Source organism: Colias philodice, chromosome 29 (assembly GCF_061535455.1).
Source record: "Colias philodice isolate Cphi_HAF_F1 chromosome 29, ilColPhil1 Martin Lab GWU primary, whole genome shotgun sequence".
Classification (NCBI taxonomy): Eukaryota; Metazoa; Arthropoda; class Insecta; order Lepidoptera; family Pieridae; genus Colias; species Colias philodice.
The window spans coordinates 3798171-3815513 of record NC_143114.1 but is presented as its reverse complement, the minus strand read 5'-3'; the positions used below and the strand labels follow the sequence as shown (position 1 = coordinate 3815513).

The 17343-nt window shown below is 34.3% G+C and overlaps 2 protein-coding genes across 2 annotated transcripts in view; one reads left to right on the top strand and one right to left on the bottom strand.

The window, feature by feature from the left end:
• The first annotated feature begins 127 nt into the window (after positions 1–127).
• On the top strand, positions 128–12131 carry LOC149475882 (uncharacterized). Its single transcript, XM_089712919.1, has 9 exons — positions 128–301; positions 3516–3575; positions 3955–3987; positions 4360–4485; positions 7271–7481; positions 9962–10069; positions 10637–10784; positions 11112–11301; positions 11989–12131. The coding sequence occupies exons 1-9, from the start codon at positions 296–298 to the stop codon at positions 12109–12111; spliced, it is 1005 nt and encodes a 334-aa protein (XP_089569045.1). The 5' UTR covers positions 128–295; the 3' UTR covers positions 12112–12131.
• Positions 12132–12961: 830 nt separating this feature from the next.
• The window catches only part of LOC149475881 (stAR-related lipid transfer protein 7, mitochondrial-like), a 51384-nt gene continuing 47002 nt past the window's right edge, over positions 12962–17343 (bottom strand). The window contains exon 10 of the mRNA XM_089712877.1: positions 12962–14708. Within this exon, the coding sequence (XP_089569003.1) occupies positions 14610–14708 (99 nt within the window). The 3' untranslated portion in view covers positions 12962–14609. The remainder of the gene's footprint in view (positions 14709–17343) is intronic.

The following is a 17343-nucleotide window of genomic DNA, read 5'->3' as shown; positions in this document are numbered from 1 at the left end:
AATTGTAATATGTATGTTAGTCTGTAAGTTATTTATTCTATGGGTCTGTACAATTTATTATCTATTACCTGATTTAAATGTAATAGATAAATAAAATAAAAAAATATATTTTCATTCATTCATTCATTGTTTGAAAGAGAAACTCTTTTTAACAATCTCTTTTAACAATTGATTTTATAATACTTTTCATAATTTATTGCCAGAGGGCCGTCGACCGGGCTCAGTGGCCTCTTCTAATGCACGCGTATTAGAAGAGGCCTTCGTCCAGCAGTGGACGAACAAAGGCTGGTAATGTATGTATGTATGTATTGCCAGCTCTTCTCTGTATAAACTAATTCGTAGCAGTTTTAATAAAAATTACGTTACAGTACGACTAAAAGCAGTTTCAAGAATTTATAAATAAACCTCGGCCTTGTAAATTAAATTATAACAAAAAAAACTCACAGAAAACAAAAAAGAAATATTGATACAACACATGAGGTGCCATCGTTTATCGAAACATTACCTACGTACGCTAGTAAAAACTTTATGGCAAATTTTAATTACACGTGTCATAATGTTTCTAACTCCGTGACGGTTTTTACATTGGATTTATTTTACAGCAAGATTACGTATAAGCGCGAACTGTTATGTCCGTACTCTGTACGCTAACATGCTCACCCTACGTCCTTTTCGCTTGTTCTGCATTTCTAAGCATTCCTGGCCTTTTCCATAGCATCCATGTTTAGTCTCTCTCCAAATTAATCCCGACGGACGGCTACTAAAACATACTATTTCGTTTTTTTTTTAAAAAGCCTTATCCTGAGAGTCTCATAACAGAGCGCAGTGGCTGACGCATAGAAAAATTGGAAACACAAATCCTTCTTCTACTTAAATCCATAGAAATACTGGAAACAATGATTAAACTCGCCAACTCCCTTCCTAATTCAATAGCATAAAAGGCTCAACAACGTTGGACAATGTTTTGCACAAAAACCCAAGTCTTCAAGACCTGAAGAAAATTAATGCCTACATCATCGGGACAGGTCGTGCCCTGCCTGAACAGGTTACTCCAGAAATGGCACCGAATTTTAATTTCATTGTCCAATGACAACAATTATTGATGTGGAGAGGTCGTTCTCGGCGTACAAATTGATACTGGGTGACACACGTCACAAAGCGCTCGAAAAAGGGAACTATATTTTCTATCACCAAAATTTATATTTGTCATTAAGTTGTATCACCTAATAAATAGATCTATCACCATGAGATATTTTTGTTCTCAGATAAACAAAAATTGTTCCCAGGTATGAATTATCAAATTAATGTTAATATATGTGTAAAATAAGAGATCGATAACCAATAATATTATATTGCATTATATGAATATAAACTTTGTTCTTATAATAACAGTTTTGTTACTTAAATAATAGCTGTGCTCAGAATGGTAGATCTGTCTCCAAATAAATCGATTATCGATCCCTGACTGCGACTCCTTTTTATTTGATATTTTGTCACCAATACAGTAGTAACATTCTATTTCGTTCAGATAATAAATTAATAGTATTCGTTACCAATTTAATACATCAATTAATAATTTTAATGAAAAAATGATCAAAGACGCGGAGACAAATTGGCGCGACAAGCTGATTATTGAGTGGTTATTATTTTTAAGAATAAATATTGATTATTTTAACTTTAATTAAGTGTTTTATCTACTATTCTGCTAGCCATAAGCCAGCTATTTTAAACCAGCGCTGATTGTTCAGTGGTAATTATTTTAAACAATAAATATTGATTATTTTGACTTTGTTTTATTTACTGCTCTGCTAAAAAATTTATTTAAACATAATTTATACTACCAGTGGAAATTTAAAACCTTGGGAGTCTAGTTAAGTAGCAGAATGTTTTGGTTGAAACGATGATGACAACCCTAATTTTTTATTTGAACTTAATGCAATTTTCTAGTAACATAATATGATTTATTGGTGATCTCTTTAAATTAGTTTGCTTAAATACTTATTAGGACACACCTATTATAATACATACAAAAACATTTATTTGGTACTAGACCCTTATATCTCAGGATTTTAGGTGATTTATTGTGGAACTGATTTTGCATTGTTTGGTGACTACATTTTGGTGACAGATCTACTATTTTGAGGACAAACCCTATTATTTAAGAAACACAAAATTAATTAAATTGGTGATAGCTTAAATGATACCCCTCGAAAAATTGGAAAAATGCTTAATTGTATATTGGCACAAAAATTATAGATACGAGTAAGAGAATTTCGCTGTTTTCGTACAAACTTATATAAGTATCAGAATTCTGTCCGAAAATTATGAAGCTAATTGAAAATTCAGAAGGTTCAAAGATCAAACTATTCGATTGCACACATTTCGTGGAGTAAATTGGAAGATTTGAAATCCTCCCTTATATAAATTTCCCTATGAAAAAAACTTGAGAGGTGTCAAGGGACACCCGGATGGAACAAATTTCCCTTCTCTATGAGAGAGAGAGAGAGTGAGAGACAGACAGAGATACACGTGCACGCCGCACATCTTTTACAACACAATTTTGAACTTTTGTTACTTTTCGTCTTATTTTTTTCCGTCTAACCCCATTTCGCAAGGCGCGATAACACCTCAGCATAGGCTACGAATTTCTTAGTTTAGAGATTACTTGATAGTCGTAGATATTTTACAATACAAAATATTTATAATTGATTTATTAAACTGTTACAATCGTAAAACATGAAAACAATTAGCAATAAGTTTTAACAGCGCTCCAATTAGTTTTAACGACGCTTGGAATGTCAATTATTTAAATCAACAGTAGAACGAACCAAACTGTTTCAATGGAAACTTACATAAAAATATTTAAAATATGGCTGGTGAGTTTTTCTTGTCAATGTTAAATTATAATGTAGAAGATAAATTAGTAAAGTGGAAATAATTAAAAGATAATGAAGATATTTTTCTCAATAAATTGTCAATTCTTCTTTCTTTATATTATGTGATTGTTATTTGTGCCAAATCAAATATATTAATATTATATATCTATGAAATCGTATGTTGTATACTGTACACGATAATATTTTGTTGTCAGTTGGAATTATTAGTAAATTATTAATTTTAGGGCGCTCGCGGACGCTCGCGGCGACGCGACGCCATTATACTTATACAGTGCATATGGCATGTTTTTTGAGACGGGGGTCTCGGATTTTTAAGGCCATAATGCGATCTCGAATCTCAAGTTTTTGGGATAGAATGTGACGCTCCAGTAATGTAATTAATATGACAATCCTTTACTTCTTTACTGGTACAATGTTCATGTATCACATTATGTTAGGGTATAGATCTATGATGTCAAGGGAATATGAATGATGCTCTAATTGTTTTTAATTTTTATCTTGATTTTGTATACTTCCAGTATATAGTAACTTCCATATGGGAACACATGTCCTGAAATAAAACAATTTTATTTTATTTATTTTTATACATTGTAGTATTTATGTTATTTACATTTTCAGCTAGTGTGTTTATTCCGACCAACGATGGGCAGTAACGGTGATGTTTCTTCTTTTCAACTAGTGAGTATTTTCCCTTTTGATCGACTTAAAGACAACGGATAGGGCCCAATTGTGCTATCAATTTCACAATTTACAAGACAAATTAATATTTTCGCGTATGTTCTCACAAAATTTTCTATTAAAATTTTCAAATTGAATATGATGTTCTTAATACAACCAACTTGGCATGCAATAATTTTTATTTGCGTGTGTATGTGAGGATCTTTTTAAGCATGTAAAAAATATTAGTAATAAAAAGACTAACATTAAAAATATCTAAGGTCATGGTCGAAAATTATGTACTTTTAACACGATTACCTTTCGGAAGGTGATAATTATGGTCAAATTAATCAAGTTAACGGGAATTAAAAAAATAAAATAATTTCGTTTTTTTTTCCAGCTTGCCAGACTGTCTTTTCCGACTGTGGAAACTGTAAGTATTCATGGATGAAATAAATATTGATTTACGATGAAATAATATAAAAAGTGCGTGCGCATAGAACACATGCCAGAAGCGTGTGTGATCGTATTCATACACACACACACAGAGTGCGAGAAATAATCGGCCCCCTGCCCCGCACATTTGACTTTAACTTACCTATCAACCTTTTTATTTACCGACCTACGGAGTACGGACGAATCCACACCAAGCCGCAGCCAGCCTCTTCACACTCTCTCTCTCACTCTCTCCCTCTCCTTCGAAAAAAGGCTGCTTCGTGGCGATAATATTATTGTTGCATTTCATCCGTAAAAAATATACCCTAAAGAAGACCACATTTTATGTACGTTCACAATTATTCAACAGAAACCATACAACATGCCAAGTACCAAAGAAATAGATCCAAGACAGAGTTATGCAGAGGAGAAATTCGACAATCTTCTGAAGTATACCAGTTTCATGAACGCTCGCCTGAAAGAACCACACAATCCCGTAAGTACAGTTGCTATATCGTCTAATCCAAAATAGGGTTAAATCCACATCAGTTTCAAAGAAATAGGCTAGGAAAAAATTGCTAATTACCTACACAAAAAGAATATATGAAAGATTCCGTAGCGAGAGGCAGTTATGAGGAACAAGTTGCATACTATGAAGGTGTAGACATATGTGGAAGGACAACAAGCTTGTAACGTTGGCATCTACGTACGTTGGAGCCGAACCAATAGAATCCGTAAGTAGGTGCGAAAAAAAATAAAAGCGAAAAATTTCTATCCCCTGGGGGGTGTAGTCCTTATGGACAGTTTTTTGTGCAGATACCACATAAGAATAAAAAGCAGAAAGTGGTACATTCGCCTATTCTATCACATGATAGATATTATGGCGGTTATAAATTCCTGAGTAATTTATAAAAAAGCAAGTAAGGCAAGGGAAGAAAATTCAAGTCCTAGACTATAGGTGACTTAGCGGAGACATTGTGCAATTATAAATAAACTGCAGAAAATAAGAGAGGGAGACCATCAACCTCTTCTATAGAGAAAGAACTGGAAGCCAAGAAACATCGTGGACCAATGAAATCTGTTCCACCACGAGATGTCAGGACAGATGGCGTAGATCATCACGAGAGGAGATGTGCTAACAAAAAGCAAAGGCTTTTCACGTACTGAATGTACAAAATGTAAAGTAGCACTATGTCATGTTAGTGAACTTAGCAGATCATTTTAAGCAGATCAAAAAAAAATGTGAGTTCTTATCGCGTGCAGTTGAGTTCTACAGTTCCTGATACTTTTTAGAAATAGTTCTGGCGTTTTTAACTTAAAAAACGACATTTGAAAAAATGATCTACAAACTTCCCGTAGTAGATAATTTTTAACGGATCAAAAAAAAATGTGAGTTCTTATCGCGTGCAGTTGAGTTCTACAGTTCCTGATACTTTTTAGAAATAGTTCTGGCGTTTTTACCTTAACAAACGACATTTGAAAAAGCCCGACCTGGACCCGGCTTAACGTGATGCTAAGACGTAATGCTACGACGTGATGCTACGACGTGATGCTACGACGTGATGCTACGGCGTGATGCTACGCTGTGATGCTACGGCGTAATGCTACGGCATGTGTTACGGCGTGATGCTACGGTGTGATGCTACGATGTGATGCTACGGCATGATGCTACGGCGTGATGCTACGGCATGATGCTACGGCATGATGCTACGGCGTGATGCTACGGCGTAATGCTACGGCGTGATGCTACGGCATGATGCTACGGCATGATACTAAGGCGTGATGCTACGGCGTGATGCTACGGCATGATGCTACGGTATGCTGCTACGGCATGGTGCTACGGCGTTATGAAATATGTTTTTTCAAATGTCGTTTTTTAAGGTAAAAACGCCAGAACTATTTCTAAAAAGTATCAGGAACTGTAGAACTCAACTGCACGCGATAAGAACTCACATTTTTTTTTGATCTGCTAAAAATGCTAAGTTCACTAACATCACTGTGTCACACAAATGATCGCAATTGTTTTGCAGCATTTCATTCTTGGTCTTTTTTTTTATTTTACTTACGCATTGTAGGGACACACATATGCAATTCGCTGATCGAGCTTTTTGTTTATGTGTGCGTCCACATTGTTTCCCCGACGCTTTCTACATTTATTATAGAATTATTATTCAGTAGTGCATAACGGCTAGCTTAAACAACACATATTGTAAAAAAGGATTAAAAGTGAAGTAAAGGCTTTATTATTTGGGCAACCTTGGGGGCAGCAGCACTACTCTACATTGGTGACCCCGACGTGATTTTTTTTGTAACAACATGGGTAACTACGCAACACAAGAGAAAACGGGAGGAGTTGCAAACGTGCAAATAGACTCCAGAAGTTTAGACGATCACGTCAACACCATGGTCATCGTAATGATAGTATTGGCTGTGATCGTTACGGCCATAGTCTTATTGGGTCTGCGTGGTTTTTGCCATCGTCGGATCAGGAGTTGGCTACGTCGCGAGGTGGATAAGGCCAACCAAGGACGAGCGTCCGCGACGCTAGGGCAAGTGACCCAGCCAGCGCCGCCCACTGCGGGATACGCGTAAAATAAATAATATCGTAGTTGTAATGATTTTTTTGTTGTTGTAAATTTAAGAAATATTACGAATTAATATGTGTATTGCATTGTTATCTCATTTTGTATTTTGCGTTAATTGTTGTGTGTTTATTATTTATGTCTTTTTATAAAAATTTTTTTTGAGTGTATAATTTTTTTTTTTAAAGGGGGGGGGGAATAATGTAGGGACACACATATGCAATTCGCTGATCGAGCTTTTTGTTTATGTGTGCGTCCACATTGTTTCCCCGACGCTTTCTACATTTATTATAGAATTATTATTCAGTAGTGCATAACGGCTAGCTTAAACAACACATATTGTAAAAAAGGATTAAAAGTGATTAAAGTAAAGGCTTTATTATTTGGGCAACCTTGGGGGCAGCAGCACTGCTATATTTCAGTAATGTATATTTTTTTTCAAAATATACATTACTGAAATATAGTTTTCGATTTTTTTACTGATTCTCGCAATCAAGAAAAACAAAATCCAATTGCTAATGAGAACGACTTTTTCTTAAAGTTATCTCGAACTTTGGTGGTCGGTCAATTCAAACCAATAGCCACAATTGGAGATTGGTCTTTTGTAACTTTGACCTATTTAACCTTACCCCAGTAAACTTAAAACCGGGACCACATGGCCCAAGCTATGAATGACTAGTCCTTAATTAAATCTTACAGGCAGAACGAAAAGACATCCTTGAAACGGGACAAAAGAAGCTGTTCGCTTTCATAGACACGCACATAAAGGATCTCAAGAGGTTGCTCTTTGCAACGGATATGGCGCTGATGTCGATGGTCTTATTGAAGTTGAACAAGAAGATGGACACGTCAGAAGCGAAAATAAAATCTACGCAAGCGAAGATTCCGTTCGGATTGTACACTAGCCCGGGTAAGATGATTTTCTAATAACGAGATGAATATTGAATACCCTCAAACACAGAAGCGTAAATGCTTGGACGGGCAAACTGTAGTGAATGGATATGCTTAAGGTAGCCTTTCGAAGGGAGAGTCTATAGCGTCAGTGGCGGTATTTTGCTAATCTACGCGGCCAAAAGTAGAATTTACATACTGTAGAATCTACAGTATTCAACATTATCTACAGTGTAGATAATGTTGAATAGGATGACTACCTGAGCTAGGGGTCAGTCCCGGGAGCAATAACCCGCCCTCCCCGCTCTGCTACCTGCACTAGTCGTGTCATACATTTACTCGGAATTAGATCGTTCAACTTGTTTTTAAGAAGTGTTTGTGATAGATCATGATGAAGCAGGTAATTATGCTGTATTTTATTAAGTTTTTTGTTATTTCCATCATTACAAAGATATAATAATAATTTACAAGTACCCACATGTTAGGTCGATTTTTCATTGTAAATATTTTATTTCGTCATCTATTTGTTGTACTATAAAAATAAAATTTAAATACTCACTAATTTAAATACTTAAAGAGATCACCAGTACTCCAACTCGAGCATTAAAGTATAAAAAGGCTTTTTCTAAGTCAACAAGAGAAAAAACATGTTCACTTACTCCAATACAAGCATTGTCGATGTTTGTCGAAGCCGATTTAACTCGTGGACAATACGAAGTAGTAAGAAATACTAACAAAAAGTTCTTTCCTTGTTATACTCAGCAACAGAAAGCGAAACAAGAATGTTATCCGCCCCCAGAATCATGCAGGTTGACGAGTACTTATGCTGAAACCGATTTACAACCTTTGTATGACCATATAGTTAGGCGTTTATCTATTTTCCTAGAAGAGGTTCTAACAAAATTAAAAGAACAAGAACGAGAGAGCTTAAAATTAATTTTTAAATTGGGATGTGACGGCTCAGTCAAACAAAAGTTTTTCAAATGAAACAGGCTCTGATGCCGACATATTTCAAAGTAGTTTCGTGCCTCTACGATTAGTTTCTGGCTGTGAAGGTGAAAAAATTATATGGGAAAATCCAACACCTTCTTCTCCACGATTTTGCCGCCCAATAAGATTCCGTTTTGTTAAAGAAAATACAGATATAACAGAAGAAGAAATCAACGTCGTGAAAAATTCTTTTAACTCACTTAGCGCCACAGAGGTGAACATGAATGGGAATAAGTACTTGGTCTCTCATGTCTTTGTCATGACAATGGTGGATGGCAAGGTCTGCAACGCGGCCACTGGCACGAAATCTACAAGTCGATGCTACATATGATCTACATACCAAACGAACGATCGAGCATTTGCACTGTTGACCCCACTGACAACACTACACAAGAGTCTCAAAGTAGTTAAACGTCGACCCAAGAAAGATCCCCTTTACAAACGGAAACAAACTTATTTGATGATTCGTCAGAATCCCTAACTAATGTGACGCGGCCACTGGCACGAAATCTACAAGTCGATGCTACATATGATCTACATACCAAACGAACGATCGAGCAGCCTAAGAGAAAACAAGACAATACTACCTTTCGGATAATAATGGAAATGAAGTTTTAGTATGTAAGACCATTTTCAAAAATACTTTTTCGGTCTCTGGTGGTAGAATCAGCAGACTATTGAAAAACAAGTCTTCTGTGTTTACACCTCCATTGGATAGACGAGGTCATTCTGCTCCAGCTAATAAAACCCCAGAAAGTAAATTACTAGAAGTAAAAGACTTTATAAGTTGTATTCCTGCTTATGAAGCACATTATTCCATACACAAGTCAACAAACCGAAAATATTTATCGCCGGATTTAAATTTAAGTGTTTTGTATTCCCTTTACACTGAAAAATTTGAAAACCCAGTATCTAAGTTTATGTTTAACAAAGTTTCTAATGAACAATTCAACCTGAGATTCCATCCTCCAGTGACACATCTCCTTCCTGTATATTATATTTTGTAAAAAAATATTGTAAAATGTAAGCATTTGATAATGTACTCTGACCAATGTGGAGGGCAAAATCGCAACATTAAAATGGCTCTTAATCTTTAAAAGCATTCTTATCATCTTAATATAATATATTATCAATCTGGTAATATAATATCAATCTGGTCGGGGCGGCGCGCGGCAAAAGTGTGACACGACTTTGCGTCTGTCGTGGGTATCCAAAGTTACTAGAGCGTCACTGTCGCGGAGTTAGTGACGCGGCGTTCGTGGCACTAAAGACGCAGCGTCTGTGACGATTAGTTCGGAAAGCTACCTTTAAGATTATACATTTTCAAGAATTCGTACATTTTATATATACTTTCTAATTATACATTACGATAGCAACAAATCTTTCTACTGCGGCATTTTTTGTTTCTTTTTGTAACTCAAAACATAATTCTAACATTGTCTCTTTACATAAATTTATCCAATAATTTCGTAAGTTACAAAACATGGCCTTTATATTTATTATCTACAGAATTCAAATGCCTCGGCACATCATACTACATTGCGTCAGCTCACAACCAGGAAGACGTCCAGATGATACTCTCTAGCGAGAGGAAGCCTCATTGTTACACTTTTAGAGGTGATGTACACTTTTCAGCTAGCTTTGCCTATTCAACCTTTGAAAAATCAAGCAAAATAGGCGCTCGATTTGCGCAAACATACCTGTTAATGGAAACAACATATTTATTTGCTTACCAAGAGACATTATAATTTTTTTTTAAAGTGAAACTTTTATTACATCGTCTCAAACTGTTTGGTCTGTGTAGCGCATGTCGCGTGTATCGCGGCTGCCGAGTAGGTATACCTACTCGGCAGCCGACCGTCACGCGACATGCGCTACACAAAGCAGTGTTCGGAACCGTTCGAACAGTTTCACTTTTACCGTGGTTTCATAAAACCACACAACATTTTTTTGATTAAAAGATAAGACCAACTTATGTAGCCTATCGAATAATCTGGATAACGACTTGAGAAAGAGAATGCGAATCAAACATGTGCCAATATTTTAAGAATAGTTTTAACAAATTATATAACACTGCACTTTAACGATCCAATTGACTGATGTATTTTTCAAAATATATCTCTGCACTGCCTGTCAGAATATGCTGTTCATTTTCCTAATGAGGTTTATGATTATATTTTCCAGGAGCGTTTGCTTTCTCCGGCTTCTACCACCGTCACTCAGAGACCACGTATGTTGGACCACATGCAGAACAGTTCCAGGCGAAGGATCCGAGCCAAGGCTTGTACTGCCATTCCGATGATAACTGGAGCGATGCTCAGTGCATTTATAAGTAAATCTACATCTTACTAGCTTATCACTGAGGATATGAACAATAACAACCGATTCTCAGACCTATCGAATAGTTTACTCAATGTACCGGCAGGCTTGTCAGGCCACCTTTGTCACTTAGGGTATGAACAGTGGATAATCGGTTCTCAGATCTACCGAATATTCATTTAAAATTGTATGTTAAGACGTTTCCGAGCAGAATGCCAATTCACACTATGCCACGAGCTTTTTAATATGAGGGTGGATGTTATTGATGGACCTTGCAGGAAAAGTTCTTACAGGTGATAGCAAATATCTAGCCTAATGACAATCGACGTCAATGTTCCAGGATAAACCCTAGAGAGGAATTTCCAGAGTCCGTAGAATACGAGCCCAAGGTCTCCTACTGGTGTGGCCCGTACCGATACTTCATCCCAGCCACCACAGACATTCGCTGTATCTTCTCAATCTTTTCCATGAACTTTATCTTGAGGTTCGGTTACGATGGCGTCACTTATAAGAGCTCCGATTTGTCTTTTGTAAGTATATTTTTTTTCTGGATAATATAGCAAAATATAGTCTAGATTTTCAGTTGACAAATTGACATTTAAAGGCCGTATACAAAATGTTGAAATGCAATTTCATTTTTCTCGAAGAAACAATAAAAACTGGACAAAATCAGGTAAGTATGAAACCGTAGATTTTTTAAGACACAGGGAAATATATAGCAAATGTTTTTTCAGCTGTTGAAGACATGTACAAACAAAACAGATTCCAAGCTGATAGAAGGACAAGTATTAGCGACCTTACAGAATACAAAATAACAATTTACATAGAAAATAACCTTATTTAACACCCTACCAAACGAGACAAATAGAGAAGACTTCAAATATTATTGTATACTTTTTGGAACGAAGTTCCGAAACCCGGCTAGACAGAAAAAATTAAGACGAAAAGTTGTAACAATACTTTTTGCTAGTTGTACGGCGTGCCGAGGCGTGCGCGCGTTTCTATGTCTGTCTCTCTCTCTCTCATAGAAAGCAAGCCAGTTAATTCAGTAACTTCTTTCAATTCGGGTGTCCCTTGACACCTCTCAAGTTTTATTGTATGGAGTGATTCGTGCCTCACCGTGACTTGTCTGCGGTCCGGATGGAGCACAGCGTTAAAATATCGATGGATATTGTTTCATTTAACCATGTAGTGTGAACCATGCTTAATACTTTCAGATGTACCAAAACGGACAGGTCTTCTACACGGACGAACCCTGGGCTGGTATGTCGTGTTGGAACTGGGCTTGCAAGTGGCGACACAATCAGAATCAACGGTCTAACGAGTTTTTCGTGAACTAAATAAACATGTTGTACTTGTACTCTTTATTTATTCCACCAACCACAACATTTGTTACCGAGATTTATTTGCCGATTTAAAGATAAATAATCAGATACATACCAATGAAAACCAAGCGATGTACAAATCACATATTGATAAATTGCTATAAATTCAAAAAAACACATCATCAAAAACATACAGAACTTAACAACCAAAAAAATAATAATTACTCATTATGTTTGGTTGGTAATATCAACTTACCTTATTTCAGGAAAACAGACATCTTAAACAGTCAAAATAAACACATAAATATAATAGATTTGTAAAACGATATTTATTCCTGAAAAACCATTAAAAACACTTGAATCCCTTACCTTCAATAGTTGAAACGTTATTAATCGATTTTCATGCTTAAAACCGGTTAATTAAAAATCGATGACGGTAGGTAAAAAAAACACATTTCAAAAGATAATATTTTTATTCACAACTATTCATATAATTTCGTAACAACTTACAGACCTTTGTACATATTATATAAAGCTATATTTAAATCTAAAACTCGTACTCCGTCAAAAAATTGCATTCAGAATGAGAACTCAAACATTCTTTTTAGCACGCTTATATTAGCTTCACGTATATGTTTGAATGAAACCGACTCCTGACTCGACTTTCAAATTTTATACACTTATCAAGGATCGATGACAAAATAATTTCATGAGGTTAAGCGTGTTTATTAGTTTTTTTTTTAGAGATACAGTTAAAATAATAAATACAGTTTTTTTTTTTATTATTTTGACTGTATCTCTTTGAAATATATTAAAAATAACATCAATATATTTTAAAAGTGACTGAGAAAAATGTATTTGCCCCTTTTTATTTTTTTTTAATGAGACACTGATTTGACTTATGAGCAGCGGGTATTTTTAATGAAATATATTATACGTAAGTGTGAAATATATCGCAATTAATTTTAAATAGTATTTTTATCTCATTTTTAAGAGTTATATAAGTCAGTCAGTCAGCATTAGTGTTTGATTCTTGTTTACGAGTTTAAAATTAAACCAAGTAGTCTTTTCTTATTTAGAAGTTCTTCAATGTTATTTTTGACTAGGTGAGACGACGGATATGTTTCGGTCAACTTTTTTAAATAAACAGTAACCAATGTTCATCCGTACGGATTCTGCTAATGTCAAGTTTTGAACACAGATGATCAGTTTAAGTAAGAGTCGTAGTTAATGTCCTAAGTAACGGTTTTGATAAATCTATTTATTAGAACTACCGTCATTTTTTCAAACACAATGATAATCTGTTTATTCAACTGTTATTTTTATTAAATATTATAATTGTTTAATTGTTATTCTTGTAAGTTATTTACGTCCGTTCATACCGAGATTTACATCAGATGATAGTTTTCTTTGGTTTTATTCAACATTTTTTAAAATTTATTTAATTTTAAATTTGTTAGTTTATAGATGAGATGGAATACAACGAATTTAATTTAATTAGCATTGCGACAATTCCCTATATATTATTATACACAAGCATCCATAAAATGGTACACATTTAATACAATATATCTAAGGGCAGATTCGTAGCAATGTTTTAATTATTATTTTCCTTCCATCTATTATACTTTGAATTTTAAATGGATCTGTTTTGAAGAACTTTGAGTTATAAGTTTATTTCAATGAAAATGGCACCAAACTACATATCTAGGATACAAAAAAAACTAATTTTTAAAATAAACTATGAAAAATGCTGACTCATACTTAAGCACGAATTTTGATATTACAATATTTTCTTTCATACGCCTTCTAATTTACTACAAGTATAAAAAACTCCGCTGCATATAATATTTTTAGGTATTTTTTTTCATTCTATAGTTATTATTTTTAATTTCATTGTGATATAATATATAATATAAACAAAACTACCCTCAAATTAAAAAAATGCTATTTTTTGAGGCAGTTTGTAACCAAAATAAAATTTAAATTACTATGACATTTTGTTATTATTATGCTTTCGTTATTATTATATACCTTTTTTATATACAGACGGAGTTTATAGCTACCCTAATGTCTCAGTCGAGAATCAAACCAACGATCTCTTAATTTAAAACAACCATTTTAACAGTAAATTTATTTAATATTGCCATTAATTTCATTTATTACTAATTAATAACAATAGTATAATCTCCATATTTCGAAACTTCACAAATGTTTACCTTTAAGCTTACATTTCTTTATCTACCCTCGAAGTTACTAACCAAAATTTTCATTTCTAATTTGAAAGTGTAAGAAAAAAATGTTATCAAGAAAATTTAATCGGACAAAAAATGCAAATTTCCTTGACATATTTTTATTTATTTTGCTTACACTTTCAAGCTAATACTCCGTACAATTTATAGTTTCACTCGTGCCACTAATTTATGCATGTTTGTACCTACCTTTATAACGAATTAATCAATTTGTTGACACTTTACAATAATTAAATAGGACACTGGTTTCAAAGTTATAATTTATACAAAATAATAAAAAGGGTATAAATATCTCCACCAGCTGACGTTATTGCTGTCTCCCTCTTCCTTATTGCTATCTCCCTCTGGCACCGGCGTTTCCTATAATAGAACATTCTTTTATGAAATAATAATAATAACAACGTTAAAAAAATCGATTTCAAACGCGGAAAAGTAACAAATAAAAAAGATTGGATATTATTAATTACTACATATTATTTAGATGTACTATTACTAATTATGTTTGATGTCGGTACCAAAACACAATATTACAATTTTGAGAATATATTATAAGAAATAAAACGCGAGAGGCCGGGTTAAATATTAGTTTGAATGTAATAAGAATGTACTACGATTCTACACAGCTACCGAATTGATGTAAGTAGTTGATAACAAATCGCAGCAAGTCAAAGACTTTTAGCAAAGTGAAGGTAGTTGGGTCGAACGTCGTATAAACAACATCCGAGCCCCTAGGGGCTAGGCACGATTCCGTCGATTCGTACGAATGCGCCACGAGTCAAAGGAACGCGGCATTTTATAGTATTCGACAGCTAGCATGTTTTGACAGGAAACAGGGACAACTATAATGACAACTATTCATCCACTAAAATATTAAATCAAAAGTTACGTCTTACAATATGTATATCTTCTTTAGATATTTATTTATTCAAAACTACAAACTGATTAAAAAATCGATTTAAGGCCTATTCAAACTACAACAGTATAGACTACTAGACTGTTCGCTACCGTACTCGGATCGGTACGCGATTAGAGTCTCTATATTATACTACGTAAGAGATTTAATCGCGTGCCATCGGGATACCGCTGTCCGCTACCCACGGCGGTAGCGGATACTGCTGCAGTTTGATTAGGCCTTTATTCACTATTAACACAAATGTAACCAGACAATTTATAAATTTCTAAACTTCGACAAATAGATGCTACATAAGATACTCTTTATTCTTCACTAACCACTTTCAATTGAATCAAAACATAAAAACTTTTCTAAAATATTTTTTAAAACTACATCCGTACATAAAAAATCAATGATTCTCACAATCAAAATAGAAAGTCTTGAAAATCGGGCATTTTGTACTGGATAAGGACATGAAAAATAAAATTAATATTTATCAATTTAAATGTACCAATAACTAGAAAACATTAATTTGATTCTATAAAATGATTACAGTTCTCAGTTATTATTTAAACTAAAAAGTCGTAAAATGGGGTGAATAAAACAAAATAATTATAATATCATTTCACTACATAGTCGCGGTATAAGCGTTGTATGCGTACCGCGACAAAAATATCAGTATTTGAGCGAGTACCGTAAAATGCTGTAACATTGCCTTTATAGCTAAACATTGCCTAAATTAAAAAAAGTTAAATTATTCCCGCTGCGAAATGTTTTTTATTGTCTATGGTATTACTAAAAGCAAGTCGGCAATCTGTATGGCAACATTCGATCATACGTCACTCCAAATTTTAGTTAACAAACTGTCAGTGACAGTTTCATTGTCAGTGCGGATACTCGCTTTTTACCGGCTCTCAGGAAAATTTCATTTTGTGAGTATTTATGCTTTATTTTCTAGCGTAATATGTTATATAGCAAAGAAAATATGCTCTTTTATGTATTTTAACTGATTTGTTTTATTATATCTTAATTTAAACCGTTTAATCATGGTCGGCAAAGTTGTGTCAGATTTTCGCAACTTTTTACTCAACATTATCTAGGGTTAGGGCTGCCACTTTTAATTTTTTCAACAAACTCTTAATCGACCGTCGTTGTGCTTGTTTAATTGTTTTTTTTTTTTTAAGTGAAAACTTCTTTAGCGGCGTTGGGTATAAAATCTTAAACTCGCGTCAGGACACGTGACCTGATCGAAAAAGCGTAAGACGGATGGATATCAAACATGCTCAACGTTAATAATCAAGTTTTCACTTCTGCCGGCACTCCCGGAGTGCAACTAAGTCATTTATAATACTTAATAAATGTTATCATATTGTTCGACAGATTTGAAACTTGAGCAACCCACCCAAGAGTAGAAGAAAACCAGGGGCAAGACAGTACTCCGATTATTCGCAGGAGATGCTGAATGTGGCGGTAGATTTAGTCACATGTAAGAAAATATCTTCATACGAGGCGGAGAAGCAATTCGGTATACCTAGGCGTACTATTCTTAACAAACGTAAGAATCTTCATGTAAAATCTGTGGAAGAAGAAAAGCATATAGCTGAGGTTGTTAATTTATCAGCAATGTTCGGTTGTCCATTGAGTATGATTGACTTGCGTATTGTTTTGCACGATTATAACACTTCTCTACTAAGCTTTTTCGTGATTTAATAGCAGCATTCTCACGAAATCGTTTTGCTTAATAGTTTAACTTATATATTATTTACTTTTCAGGAAAATGCCGGTTGGAAGAAATGATAAAATTTTACGAATGAACACACACAAAAAAAACGGATTTGACTAATATTTGGTCTAGACCACTAGATTTTAACGATCACAATGTCATTTTTAATTACCAACGCCGAAATGAATATGACAATTCCTTCAGATTCATTCAAAGTTATGATCTAACACCGTTAAAATTAAAAACGTCCAAATTGAAACTGAGTCGTGTCCAGTGAATCTGTATTGCAACGAACAATTACTACATTCAGATGATGAAAATTATGTTACGGCAGAGAACCTCGGTACTTTTTGTTATTCGGATGACAGTGTAAAAGATAA

Bases quoted from the DNA above. Each gene is read 5' to 3' on its own strand.
- LOC149475882 (XM_089712919.1), top strand. The intron at 3,576-3,954 runs GTGAGTATTTTC...TTTTTTTTCCAG, and splicing joins ATGTTTCTTCTTTTCAACTA to CTTGCCAGACTGTCTTTTCC. The intron at 10,785-11,111 runs GTAAATCTACAT...TCAATGTTCCAG, and splicing joins GATGCTCAGTGCATTTATAA to GATAAACCCTAGAGAGGAAT.